At 44.4% G+C, this 15,331-nt stretch overlaps 1 protein-coding gene across 1 annotated transcript in view; it reads right to left on the bottom strand.

Moving 5' to 3' along the window:
• Window positions 1–314: 314 nt before the first annotated feature.
• The window catches only part of LOC120933516 (lysophosphatidic acid receptor 4-like), a 35,256-nt gene continuing 20,239 nt past the window's right edge, over window positions 315–15,331 (bottom strand). Inside the window, exon 2 of the mRNA XM_040346758.1 lies at window positions 315–2,488. Within this exon, the coding sequence (XP_040202692.1) occupies window positions 1,453–2,421 (969 nt within the window). The 5' untranslated portion in view covers window positions 2,422–2,488 and the 3' untranslated portion in view covers window positions 315–1,452. The remainder of the gene's footprint in view (window positions 2,489–15,331) is intronic.

The raw sequence follows: 15,331 nt of genomic DNA, 5'->3' as shown, positions 1-15,331 counted from the left end.
CGCAATGTCTCTTGGGAACAATGAAAAAAGCTCCCAGTGACGGAATACCCGATGAATCCATATACAGGACGCAGCCAGTAACATAAAGGATAACTAAGATTCGCCTGCCCCTGACAGTGACTCGAGCTGGGCATCGCCGCTTAGTGAAGGATTGGCTCGGGCGGCTCGGCTGCTCTCGGCTGCTCTAGTCCTTCAAATGGAACTGCGTTCCTTCTGTGAAAAAAGTGCAGGAACTCCGTTCCCACGCGTTCCCGCAGGACTTGAGCCCTGTATATACCACTGTAATACAGTGGATTATAGGATTTTACAACCATTTTAAACTAGGACTTATTTTCGGGGTAGGGCTTATATTGCAGCTCTCCTGGAAAATAACGCTAGGTCTTATCGGGGAAACATGGTATGTACCCAAAACATTCAAGGAAATCTGTCATGAGAGAAACACTGCGGCTACCATTGCTACAAATATGGATACATGACTTTTCTCTGTCTTTCAGGGTCTCAATACACCATTTGGCCCAATTTTTATGGACTCTTGACCTTCATACTTATTATATGGTCAAAGAATGTGGACACCCTTCCAAAGATTTGAGTTCTGGTGATTCCAGAAAAGGGTTAATACATCAGCATGCAATGACAAGTCAAACAAATGGGCTCTTCCAACCTTGTGGTAACAATTTGGGGAAGGCCTGTTCCTTTTCCAGCATTAATGTGCCCTCTTCACAAAGCCAGCTCCATAAAGACATGTCTTGACGTGTTTGCTGTAAAAGAACTCAAGCGGCCTTCGTACAGCGCTTACCTAAACCCTACTGAAGACCTTTTGTGTAAAATGGAAGACTGAAAGTGAGCTAGATCTTCTTGTCCACCATTAGTAGCTGACCTCACAAATGTTATTTTAGGTGGATAGGCAAAGATTCTCATGGGCACCCTCCAAAGTCTTGAGAAAAGCCTCCCGAGAAGAATGGGATGGAAACAAGCAAACATAGATGTGATTGTCAGATGTCCACAAACATTCAGGCATATGGTGTACTTGTTCTGGGCCATTAAAAAATATTGAAACCAGAAGATCAACAAAACAGCCAAGTAACTGACAATTTCACAAGAAGGATAGTAATGCTAGCCCAACATTTGTCCCTTAGAACAGGCTAGTAATGCTGGCACCACATTTGTCCCTTAGAACAGGTTAGCTTTAAAGTTTAATGCTACTTCAGATATCCATCCATCCAATTTCTAAAAATGTATGTTCCTTTCTCAAATAAAAATATTTTGCAATCACTTTTCCAGCAGGCCTACTTTTCCACTTTCGATTTTGAGGTGGTGAAGCATAGCCAGTTAGAAGACAAGCCAATGCAGTGGTGGATCAAAATTAAGATGAGGTTTATCTTTTTCCATTTAACCGTAGTTGAGTTTCCTACACATGGCTTGTCACTGACTGATCTGTTGAAGGAAAAATTATCATGTTTTGAGTACAGTTGTGACCATTGGTTTATGTTTCTCAAAGGATACTTCAGACAACTCAATGAATCTGGCTTTCCCCACCTTGATTTCTTCTTTTACAATGTTTTTCATAGTCTCGGATGTAAAGTAATATAAGAAGGGGTCTAGAACTGTATTGGTGCAGGCTACCAGTAGAGTGATACCATAGGCTTTGTCCAGATAGCAGGATTCATTTTTAACCTGATAGAGGAGCAGAACAATGTTATAGGGGAGGAAGCATAGCAGGAAGATTAATATGTTGGCAGTCAACATACGAACAACTTTCACCTTGTTAATCATTCCTTCTCGAACCACCTGACTATGTGTCATCGATTTCAACAAGGCCACCGAGCTAAATGTAATGACTACAGCAGGAATGAAGAAACCAGTTGTAAGAGATCCTATGGTGGGGATTTTCTTAGTAACAAATGGCGGTTTCCCATGAAGACAGTTTCCCAAGTTTCCCATGAGGGCTGCAGTGCTGTTGCTGGTGTTACCAAATGGCAATTGAAACCCAAAGCAGGCAACCACATTAAATAGCCACACACCGGCACAAATCCAACATGCACTTTGGCGAAAACGTCGGGATCGAAGGGGATAACAAACGGCCAAACACCTATCCAAGCTAATACAGGTCAATAAGAAGATACTGCCATACATGTTAAGGAGAAGAAACGAACCGGCAATTCTACATGACAAAAGGTTTAGATTTGGTGCGCTATCTGAAAGGGTGTAACCATAGATGCGTAGAGGCAGAGTGATCACCAATAGGAGGTCCGCAAAGGCCAGATTCTTCATGTAGATAGTGGTGGGTGATCGTTGTTGTGGTAGATGGCACAAGAAATAGATGGCAAGCAAGTTGAAGATTAGACCCAGTACGCCAATTATTGTGTACCCACTCAGGTATACAGCTGAGCTGACCTCAGTGCAATTGCTGTTGTTAGCCATTTGTGTCCCAGAAGTGCTCAACGTTTCTTATATTTTGAAAGGAGGTGCTTGTCCTTTTTCCTCAGACCTAAAAAGAAAAAAAAAAGCCATTAGAGTATTCCACTATGGCAAGTTCATTTGTAGCTAGGGTGACCACGTGTCTTAGATTCCCCGGGACAGTCCCGCATTTTACAGGTCTGTCCCGGGCACCTTCATTCCAGGATAATACAGTGTCCCGGAATGAAACTGACACAGCCACCCCCTGGGCCAATCTGATGCCCCCTAAAAAGGCCGCCACGTCACTGCTTTATTTACTGACAGTACTTGTCCTGGCCGGGAATGCCTGGAGGAGCACAATCACCGCCCCCTGCTTGTGATTGGAGAAATCATAAATCCCGCCTCTTGTGTCCAATCACTGTGCTCTGCTTCGTTACAGCACAAGCTGATTTATGGGAAGGGAGGGTGTCCCTGATTGGTAGTTTGGAAATGTGGTCACCCTATTCGTAGCTCACTACTCAACATCTCTTTATTGCTTTCGACATATAGTTCAAGGTGTCTTCTTTGACTTACTCAAAGTTGCTACCTTCCTGATGCATTCAAGTGAACCTGTTTAACCACTTGCTTACTGGGCACATATACCCCCCTCCTTCCCAGGCAAAATTTCAGCTTCCGGCACTGCGTCACTTTAACTGACAATTGCACAGTCGCGCGATGTGGCTCCCAAACAAAATTGACGTATTTTTTCCTCCACAAATAGAGCTTTCTTTTGGTGGTATTTGATCACCTCTGCGGTTTTTATTTTTTGCGCTATAAACAAAAAAGGAGCAACAATTTAAAAAAAAAAAAAAATATTTTTTACTTGGTGCTATAATAAATATCCCAATTTAAAAAAAAAAAAAAATGTTCTCAGTTTAGGCCGATACGTATTCTTCTACATATTTTTGGTCGCAAAATCGCAATAAGCGACTGGTTTGCGCAAAAGTTATATAGTCGGATTCAGGTAGAGCGGCGTATATTTGTGCGGGCGTAGCGCATCTGATATGCGCTACGCCGACGTAACATAGAGAGGCAAGAACAGTATTCACAAAGCACTTGCTCCCTTTATTGCACTGGCGTAACGTAAATTGGCCGGCGTAAGCCCGCCTAATTCAAAGTAGGAAGGTAGTGGGCGTGATCTATTATAATGAAGCGTGACCCCATGTAAATGAAGGGCCGAACGAACGGCGCATGCGCGCGCATGCTCAGAATCACGTTGCATATACTCCCTAAGATACAAAGGCTCAATGCCTACGACTTGAACGTAACCTACGCCCAGCCCCATTCACGTACGACTTACGTAAACGACGTAAAATACGACGGTTGTTCCCTGGTCCATACCCTAACATGACTTACACCTGCTTTATGTGGAATAATTTTACGCCGGACGTACGCCTTACGTAAACGGGGGAAGATTACAGCGACGGGCGCAAGTACGTTCGTGAATCGGCGTATCTCGGTTATTTGCATATTCAACGCGTAAATCAACGGAAGCGCGTAAATATGCGCCCAAGATACGACGACGTAGGAGCCAAAATTCAGGCGTATTTTATTTGCTGAATAAGGCGCATAGATACAACGGCGCATCCGTGGACTTACGTGGAGTATCAGTAGGCGCAAGTTCTTTCTGAATCCGGCTAATAGTGCCTACAAAATAGCGGACAGAATTATAATTTTTTTTATTTTATTTTTTGCTAGTAATGACGGCGATCTGCGATTTTTATTGGGACTGCGACATTATGGCGGACACATCGGACACTTTTGACACATTTATGGCGCCATTCACATTTATACAGCGATCAGTGCTATAAATATGCACTAATTACTGTATAAATGTGACTGGCAGGGAAGGGGTTAACACTAGAGGGCGAGGAAGGGGTTAAATGTGTACCCTGCATAGTGTTTCTAACTGTGGGGGAAGGGGACTGACTGGGGGAGGTGACCGATCTGTGTCCCTATGTACAAGGGACACAGCATCGGTCTCCTCTCTCCCTGACAGGACAAGGATCTGTGTGTTTACACACAAAGATCCACGTCCTTGTCTGTGTAACCGTCGATCGTGGGTGCCTGGCGGACATCGCGGCCTCCAGGCATGCGCATCGGCATCTCAGTGATGCGACGGGGCGTGCGTGCCGCCGGCGGCGCTCGCGCGCCCCCCAGTGCCTGGAGGTCGTATATAGACGGCCTCCCGGCAATTAGGATCCACATTGCGGCCGTAGAAAGTCGTCAGGCTGGCAGGAAGTGGTTAATTAATTTTTGTCTAGAAAAGTTTTCTGTTGTGTATGAACAATTGTTATCTGGCACAGCTGTTGAGTCTAGGTATTTGACATAGAAATGAGACAAGGATAAATGGATGAAACAACTGCCATCTCATGTTTATGGGTGGTTTTAAACTTGTAGAAGCCCCTCCATCATTGATTTCTTTCATTCCTCACCTGCTGGAATACCAGTAGCAGAAGACTGGACTGCGGGTAATGAGGCATTTGCTCTTTAGGTCAATACAAATGTATGTTGGGCTGGTGACCCCGATTGGAGATACCATTCACAACTCAGAGTGGGACCTTCAGTCAGTGACAATGTGCTAGGCGTTATATACCGTAGCTCCATGTTCCCGGTTCAGACATGTAGCTCAGATAAGGAATACAGAGATACGCCAAGAAATGCAAAGTTAAAAGAACGATAAGTATTATCTATAATGATGGCCATGATATTTTGTTTTGTATTTTATTTTCATCATTTTCACAGGGCATCAGTCACCTGGTCAAAGTACTTTATCATTTATAAAGTATCCCTCACAATCCATCCATTTTTATATATATATATATATATATATATATATATATATATATATCGTATATACTCGAGTATAAGCTGACCCGAGCCGAGGCCCTAATTTTTCCACATAAAAATGGGAAAATTTATTGTCTCGAGTATAAGCCTAGGGTGAGAATGCAACAGCTACTGTAAGCGGAAAAGAGGGTCAACAATGCTCATTTGCAGCTTCACTGTGCCCATTTGCACGCCTCACTGTGCCCATTGTAACCTCACTGTGCCCATTGCAACCTTACTGCGCCCATTCTCACTGTGCCCATTGCAGCCTTACTATGCCCATTGCAGCGTGTGCCCATTCTCACTGTGCCCATTGCAGCCTTACTGTGCCCATTGCAGCCTTACTGTGCCCATTGTAGCTTTACTGTAGCTTTACTAGCTTTACTGTGCCCATTGCAGCCTTACTGTGCCCATTCTCTCTCGACATACATACACACATAAACCTATATTAAAGAGGACATGCAGCAGGAGAGAGGTATCACGGACCATCTAGGCTTTGAAGAAGGGGGTACGCCCCAGAAACGCATCAGCCGTTCAGATGTCTGAAGTTCTACTGGCAGGTGCCGTGAGGTCCAGTCCAGCTTTCTGAAAAGCGCTTACTTATAATTCCTTTGTGAGTAGGACCATTGCTTTTTATTCTGTTTTTAATAAAAAAAAATTAAGTGGTAATGCACAAGGTCGGTGCACCCTCCTTTCTTTTCTTTTCATTCTCACTGTGTCCATTGCAGCCTTACTGTGCCCATTCTCACTGTGCCCATTGCAGCCTTACTGTGCCCATTCTCACTGTGCCTATTGCAGCCTCAGTGTACCTGTATTCTTGATAGGCTGCGGGCATCCATTTTTCAAAAGTCGCGGCTTCCTCCTGGTCCCGTTCTGTTCCATGATAGTCAGTGTACCTGTCGGGTCGCGGGCGTCCATTTTTCAAAAGTCGCGGCTTCCTCATGATCCGTGATAGGCGTTTGACACTGTGTTCCGCTACCGCCTATCACGGAGGTCCTCTTATCCTCAGACTCAGTTTCCCAGCAGACACTGTGTTCCGCCAATCACGGACCTTCTTTCATCCTCAGACAGGAGGACGGCCATGATAGGTGAAACACTGAACACAGTGTCTGCTGGGAAAGTCCGACAGGTACACTGACTTGAGTATAAGCCGTGGGGGTTATTTTCAGCCCTAAAAAAGGGCTATATATATATAAAGCAATCCTGCCCCTTGTCAGTGCAAATTAATATCAGCTGGTTCAGTCTCAACTATGGCCTATAAAAAGGTTCATTACCAAGGTGTCACAAAAGAAACATCTCATGATGGATAAAAGCAAAGAGCTCTCTCAAGACCTTCGCAACCTTATTGTTGCAAAACATACTAATGCCATTGGCTACAGAAGGATTTCTAAACTTCTGAATGTTCCAGTGAGCACTATATCAGGAAGTAGAAAGAACATAAAGATCAGAGTTCATATAAGAGGTCCACAGAACCTTCAAGATTTGAAGACTGTTTGTGTGGAAGAAATGGGCCAAATTCACACCCGAGCAACGCATGGGACTAGTTTCTCCATTCAGGAGGCGTCTTCAAGCCGTCATTACCAACAAAGGATTTTGTACGAAGTATTAAATACATTTCAGTTAGCAAGTTCAATACTTTTTCCCTGTGTCATTCCATTTATTACACATAACTTAATTTCTGAACTTATTTGTTTTGGCTTCTTACATTGGCCTCTGTACAATGTAGGAGACGGGCCGACTCCTGCTGGAGCTCCTGCTATTGTGAGAAGGTGTCCTGTGTTTATACTTATGATAATGTATCATCTACTGTGTGAAGCTCGATGACAACAAGTCTGACCTGTAGTGAAATCCTGATTGATCATAACAATGCCCAGAAGGGCACAGAGTCACATTGGCTGCTTTAAAGCGGATGTGCCACGGGAAAAATATATTAAAAGCCAGCAGCTACAAATACTGCAGCTGCTGACTTTTAATATAAGGACACTTACCTGTCCTGGAGTCCAGCGGTGATCGCAGCAGATGACGAGCCGATCGCTCGTCACCCTGCTGCTCCCCCCTCCATCCTCGGTGAGGGAACCAGGAAGTGAAGCGCTCCGGCTTCACTGCCCGGTTCCCTACGGCGCATGCGCGAGTCGCGCTGCGCCCGCCGATTGGCTCCCGCTGTGTGCTGGGAGCCGAGTGTTCCCAGCATACAACGGGGGGACGGACGGGAAGGAAGGAAAAAACCCGTCCTTTGCCCGTATCGTAGGGCCGGAAGTGGGTGCAGATACCTGTCTGTAGACAGGTATCTGCACCCCCCTCCCCCCTGAAAGGTGTCAAATGTGACACCGGAGGGGGGAAGGGTGCCGATCAGCGGGACTCCACTTTAGAGTGGAGATCCGCTTTAAGGTATTAATTAATTAGCTCTTGTTAATTTATGTTTCTGGTTACAGGTGTATTGCTAGAGTAATATGAGCTCTCTCAACTAACATGTTGAGTTCAGAATCAAACGGACCAGGAATAGTCTTTACATATATCCTGGGAGATATTGTGGATAAATATCACTGTCCCATTTTAAGTAATCCAATACATATTTTCTCAGTCACCCTGTGCCAGGATGGCACAGGGTGACTTAGATATGAGGTGCATGGGGAACTGAAACAATGGTTTCCCAACCTTTCCAACGGATTCTGGGTTCCACGGGCCCTCCCGTCACAGGCCTTATCAGAATCTGAAAGCCCCCTTTAACTACTTGCCGACCAGCCGCCGTATACGGCGGCAGGTCGGCTCCCCTGCGCGAGAGCCCGTAGCTATACGTCGGGCTCTCGAAGCGGCCAACTAGGGGGCGCGTGCGCCCCCAGCTCGTCCCTGACTTCCGTGCGTGTGTCCGGCGGGCGCGATCGCCGGGCACCTGCGACTGCTCGTTACAGAGCGAGGACCAGGAGCTGTGTGTGTAAACACACAGCTCCCGGTCCTGTCAGGGGGAGAAATGCCTGACTGTCTGTTCATACAATGTATGAACAGCGATCAGTCATTTCCCCTAGTGAGGCCACCCCCCCTACAGTTAGAACACACCCAGGGAACATACTTAACCCCTTCCCCGCCCCCTAGTGTTAAACCCTTCCCTGCCAGTGGCATTTTTATAGTAATCCAATGCATTTTTATAGCACCGATCGCTATAAAAATGCCAATGGTCCCAAAAATGTGTCAAAAGTGTCCGAAGTGTCCGCCATAATGTCGCAGTACCGAAAAAAAATCGCTGATCGCCGCCATTACTAGTAAAAAAAAAATATTAATAAAAATGCCATAAAACTACCCCCTATTTTGTAAACGCTATAACTTTTGCGCAAACCAATCAATAAACATTTATTGTGATTTTTTTTACAAAAAATATGTAGAAGAATACGTATCGTCCTAAACTGAGGAAAAAAAATTTTTTTTAGATATTTTTGGGGATATTTATTATAGCAAAAAGTAAAAAATATTCATTTTTTTTTCAAAATTGTCGCTCTATTTTTGTTTATAGCGCAAAAACGAAAAACCGTTGAGGTGATCAAATACCACCAAAAGAAAGCTCTATTTGTGGGGAAAAAAAGGACGCCAATTTTGTTTGGGAGCCACGTCGCACGACCGCGCAACTGTCAGTTAAAGCCACACAGTGCCGAAACGCATAAAGTGCTCTGTCTTTGACCAGCAATATGGTCCGGCGGTTAAGTGGTTAAAGTTGTAAGATATTCAAATTCACAGCTGTGAAACAAAGCTGTTTGAGGTGGTCTCCAAAGACACTGAGATAAAAAAGCCACAGCGCTAGTCTGCATTCTGGTCTATGTAAGCACCACACCCAGCTCAACCACAGCTGTCTTGTGCTTTTGATCTAGCAAAAGCTTAGGAGAGAAAACAGCCAACAGGCTGTGTGAGTGTTTTCTTATTCTACCTTACCTATTTACTAATCAATAATTAAAAAGGTAAATGATAAATGTATAAATATAAATTGCGAGAAAATAAGTCTTAATAAAAAGAAACGTCCTTCCACAAAAGTAATATTGCACCAGTGTGGTAATGAAATGAACCCCACACTATGAAGTCCAACGGTGATATAGGCAGGGCTGGTGCAAGGATTTTTGACACCCTAGGCGAAACCTCATTTTGCCCCCCCACCCTGGGCCACACCCCTGACTTCACCTCTCTTCTCCTGCCCATGTAAACCATGCCTTTTTAATGAAGTGCCCATCAAATGCAGCCCACCAGCGCCCATAAAATGCAGCTTCACCAGCATCCATTAATGCAGCCTACCAGCGCTCATCAATGCAGCCTACCAGCGCCCATCAATGCAGCCTCACCAGCGCCCATCGATATACAGCCTCACCAGCGCCCATCAAATGCAGCCTCACCAGCATCCTTCAATACAGCCTACCAGCGCCCATCAATACAGTTTCACCAGCGCCCATTGAATGCTGGCTCACGAGTGCAAATCAAATACAGCCTCATCAGCGCCCATCAAGGCAGCCTACCAGCGCCCATCAATGAAGCCTCACCAGTGCCCATCAAATGCAGCCGCACCAGCACCCATCAAATTAAGTCTACCAGCGCCCATCAATGCAGCTTACCAGTACCCATCAATGAATGTTTGCTCGCTTCCATTCATTCGGGAGTCGGGACACAGACACATTCCTCCGCCACCGCTACGCCTCTGACACTATGTGTAAATGGAGCAACGGCTGCCTGCTGATGCTGAGACTTAGTTGCTTGCTGCAGAGAGAAGAGAGTAGGAAAACCAGTGACCGGGCGCCCTAGGCAGCTGGTTGCCTTAGGTGGCTGCCTAGTTTGCCTAGTGGTAGCACCCAGGGCCGTTTGAAGATATTTGGGGGCCCCAGGCAAAAAAAAAGGTGACATTTCAGTTGAGAAGCGGGGGGGGGGGGGGTTGGCGGCTTACCTCTATCCTCACACGCACACGCCGGCAGATGCTGGTGTCCGCACAGGGGCCCCAGCATGGAGGGCCCTTGCCGCATCGCTGCGTCCTCCTGAAGTCCGGTCGGCCGTGTACCGTAACCGCGCGGTACAGGAGATTTAGTTTGCTGTTCCCGGGGCCGGACTGAAAGGAAGTGAACACTCAGTGTGTGCACTTCCTGTCAGTCCGGCCGGGAACAGGAACCTGATTCTCCTGTACCGCACGGTTATGGTACACGGCCGACCGGACTGCAGGAGGACGCAGCGGTGCGGCAAGGGCCCTCCCTGCTGGGGCCCCTGGGCAGCTCGGGGGCCCCTGGCCAGCTCGGGGCCCCAGGCAAATGCTTGCTTTGCCTGTTGGGTTCCGACGGGCCTGGTAGCACCCAAAGTGTGATATGACCTCCACCGTAACAAAAATGCCTGCTTACCAGCTAAATTGGACCCCTTACAGAAATAGGTCAGTAGCACTTGTGGCTTATACCCAGCCTTTGTTCCTCCAGGAAGGGTGAAGAGATTAGCAATTCCCACCATGCACTGAATGGTCACAACAACAGATCTGCATACAAGCACAATTCTGTAATGAATGCGGTCCTCCTCCGAACACATACAGCATAAGGATTCACCTCAGGATATCCGATACAGTGACATTTCCCGAAAAGAAAATATGAAGCTTGCCATAGTGTAAAGACGTATAAAACACCGGATGCACCTGGAAGCAGAGGAGTCTTATACATCGTGGGCTATCTGAATGATGGGTGCATCGGCTGCTTTAAGGGATTAGTTAATTAGCTCATGTTAATTTATGTTTCTGGTTACAGGTATATTGTTAGAGTAATATGAGCAGGAGGTAGGAACTTCCTCTTCTACTGTATATAAGACTTGTATTCTGGTTCTAATAAACAGTCCATGTTCAGTCATACGTGAGTATGTGTCATTAGTGCCATGATTCTGGCTCTGCACATATGTGCATTAATCATTTTTTTAAATATGTTGCTATGTTGCCCCAAGATCTCACAAGATTTAAAGAATATTATGAGATCTCAGGGGAAAAATAGCATGGTATACAAAAAAATGAGATTTTTTTTTCTTTTGGCCGGTGTTTAGAGGCAAGACAGGATGCAAATACTTATATAATAACCATCAATTTATTCATAGACAATATATAAATAAAGCATGTGAAAGAATGGATTCAAACATATGTGTTTATATATAATAATGGCCAGAGTAATCCACCAATTTTACACCAATGACATTACACAACACTAAGGGAAATGAGCTAATGTGCGTCAACGCGTTTCACTGATCTGCTTTCTCTGGACACACAAGGGTGAAAAGAGTAAAATGATATTGTGCACAAATATTGTAAACACATTACTATTAATCTTTAAAAACTGCATCCATTTAAATTTCATGTCCACCTTGCCTAGAAGACAAATCTTCCTGGGTGGGCACTGGTGTGTTTACCTTCTAGGCAAGGCGAACATGCAATTTAAATGGATGCAGCGTTTAAAGATACAAATTAACAGTAATGTGTTTACAATCTTTGTACATCATGTCATTTTACTATTTTTATTTACAGTATGTAGTGAATCCTGTTTCTTTCCTCTTGTGTGTCCTGAGGAAGCGGATTAGGGAAGCTCATTTCACTTAATGTTGCCCAAGTCATCAGTATAAAAAGGATTGAGTACTCTGGCCATTATTGTATATAAACACATATGTTTTTAATGCATGCTTTCACATGCTTTTTTATATTTTGTCCATGAATACAATTATGGATTTTATATAAATATTTGTCCTATGCCTCTAAAACCCAGCCCAAAAAATATTTTTCTCTCTGCATTGTATTTACGGATGTGGCATTGGAGTGATTTTGATGTTATTTTCACGTAAACAAAAATAAAAACACCTATTACTGCGCATGCACAAGATTGGCAAAGGGAACCAGGAAAAAGAAGTTGGCCGACGATTACGTTATTTTTTAATATGACCGCATCGGAGCAGGAGGACAGTATGAAGGGGGACATCTGGCACAGAATATAAATTATGGGCTCATGATATACCGTATTTGCCGGCGTATAAGACGACTGGGCGTATAAGACGACCCCCTATTTTTCCAGGAACATTTTTGGTTTTGGGATATACTCGCCATATCAGACTACCCCCTTCCTACTAGTCTTTCTGGAAGCTAAGGGGTAGCCGGAACAACCACTGACAAGAACAACCGCTGACAGAAACAGGCTTTTTTCAAATCTCACTGTGCCATTACATGCCTCACTGTGCCATTACATTACATTACATGCCTCACTGTGCCATTACATTACATTACATGCCTCCACTGTGCCATTACATTACATGCCTCCACTGTGCCATCACTTGCCTCCACTGTGCCATCACTTGCCCCCACTGTGCCATCACTTGCCCCCACTGTGCCATCACTTTCCTCCACTGTGCCATCACTTGCCTCCACTGTGCCATCACTTGCCTCCACTTGCCCCCACTGTGCCGGACAAGACGATCTCCCTACCTTATTTTTTTGCAGATTCTGGCTTCCAAGCTGCGGGCATTCATGATTCAAAAGCCGCGCCTTCTCCTCAGACTGTTCCGTGATAGGCGGAACACAAATTTTCCCAGCAGGGCCTCTGTTCAGTGTTCCGCCTATCACGGTTGTCCTCTCGTCCGAGGATGAGAAGGCATCCGTGATAGGCGAAACACTAAACAGAGGCCCTGCTGGGAAAATTTGTGTTCCGCCTATCACGGAACAGTCTGAGGAGAAGGCGCAGCTTTTGAATCATGGATGCCCGCAGCCTGGAAGCCAGAATCTGCAAAAAAATAAGGTAGGGAGATCGTCTTGGCCAGCACAGTGGGGGCAAGTGGAGGCAAGTGATGGCACAGTGGGGGCAAGTGGCTTTTAAATCATGGATGCCCGCAGCCTGACGGAGACTGTCATCGGCGTATAAGACGACCCCCGACTTTGGATGCATTTTTTTCTTATACGCCGGAAAATACGGTATGTAACTTTGTGGGTTTGCCTGTTTTATTTACCGTGGTGTTGGCATTTTTATAAGAGAAGGGGGTGTCTGCTTTAAATCTCATACGTGGTAAATTTTCAATAAACTATTTAGTAAAGCACTTAAAAGGTAAAAATAGTAAAGAAGAACAAATAACAGACAAGCAGTATTGAGAAGAGTATATAAATCCTGATAACACAGAGCGAATCTATTGTATAACATGACACCATAGGAAGCCGGCAACAAAACGTGTAAAATTAATGAGTAGAGAGAGGAAACCACAATGTAGGGTCATGTCTTCCTTTACAGTAAAAGCAGAATATTGGCCAATATAGCTAGATGTAGTTTAGTAACATTCAGATGGACTTGTTCTGTAATGTATATCAGTGGTCATCAACCCTGTCCTCAGGGCCCACTAACAGGCCAGATTTTATGTATAACCTTGGGGAGATACAGACTAGAATACTGCAATCCCTGAGCAGCAAATGATATCACCTGTGATGTATTTCAGTTATTTTGCAAACCTGGCCTGTGATGCCCTGTACACATGATTGGTTCGTTTGATGAAAACGGACCGTTTTCATCGGACGAACCAATCGTGTGTGGGCCCCATCAGTTTTTTTCCCATCTGTGAAAAAAAATAGAACCTGTTTTAAATTTTTCAATTTAGTCAACGTAATTATTTTTAGTAAATTTGTTTGTATTGGAGGCACTGTCATACATTGATCAATTAAACGATCAAGCGGCTTGCTGTGTATACTGGGCTGGGGGCTCTGTTGAACACCTGTTAAACTCATCTGTTAAATCCATCTATCTAACATTCTGCTATAAAGGGAAGCTATAATGGTGATGGGGCAATTTTATTTTAACTTTTCTTTTTTTTTTACTTTCTATATGTTTTTAAACTGATGCTTTATATATGTTTATAATTTTTTAACAAACCCACATTTAACATGGGATTACCCCATAGCACATCATAGGTTTTTAAACCATATGTTATCTCCTTTCAGGCACGCTGTCTAATTAAAACCCCTACATAAGTAAGGGGAGTGAGGGGGTGGAGCCACTGCTCTGACTTATTTGTTAGGATTTGTACAGCTCAGGCTGAGCTATTGAGCTCTCTAAACGGTTTAATTTTTTCAAAGAGGACCTAAGGAGAGTCTGGAAAACATAAAAAAGTGTAGAGAGCAGACCTGCTGGCTGGATAAAAAAATGCTAAATATTAATCTGCATTATTTCATATTTACCTAAAAAAATGGAAAACTTTTTTTGACACAAGAGGCTTTTGCAAGGCGTTTCTTCCAATAAGCGCTACCTCCTAGCAAATTTTTTTTTAAGGTCCGTACACACGATCCAATTTTATGGCCATATATGTCTGACAGACGTGTTGTGTCGGATAATCCGACCATGTGTATGCTCCATCAGACAATTGTTGGCTGAATTAGCGGCAACAAATGTTGGCTGTTCATGCTCACCAACTGTCAGACAATAAATCTGTTACGTCAGTTTGTGTGTACACAAATCCGTCCAACTAAAATCCAAAGTACAAACACACAATCTCAGAACCATAAAACATTAAAGCCCTGTACACACGATCGGTCCATCCGATGAGAACGGTCTGATGGACTGTTAATAGATGAAGCTGACTGATGGTCAGTCGTGCCTACACACCATCAGTTAAAAAACTGATTGTAAAACACAACGACGTGCTGAAAAAAACAAAGTTCAATGCTTCCGAGCATGCGTCGACTTGATTCTGAGCATGCATGGATTTTTAACCGATGGAAGTGCCTACAAACGATCGTTTTTTTTCTATCGGTTAGGTATCCATCGGTTAAATTTAAAACAAGTTTGCTTTTTTTTAACCGATGGATAAATAACCGATGGCGCCCACACACGATTGGTTTGGACCGATGAAAATGGTCCATCAGACCGTTCTCATCGGTTTAACCGATCATGTGTACGCGGCCTAAGACAACATTAGCAGAAGTTGCCCAAAGGGTGGCAGTAAAGAGCAGAAAAAAACACATGCTTAGGTTTTGTTGGCTAAAAAAGTTGTGCCGTCTGTATGCAGAACAAGTTCACGGCCAACGCCCTTCGGACCAAAATCCACGGAAAAGTCCGCTGGAAGT

This window comes from Rana temporaria, chromosome 3, assembly GCF_905171775.1.
Source record: "Rana temporaria chromosome 3, aRanTem1.1, whole genome shotgun sequence".
In the NCBI taxonomy this organism is placed as follows: domain Eukaryota; kingdom Metazoa; phylum Chordata; class Amphibia; order Anura; family Ranidae; genus Rana; species Rana temporaria.
This window is presented reverse-complemented; position numbering and strand designations above follow the sequence as displayed.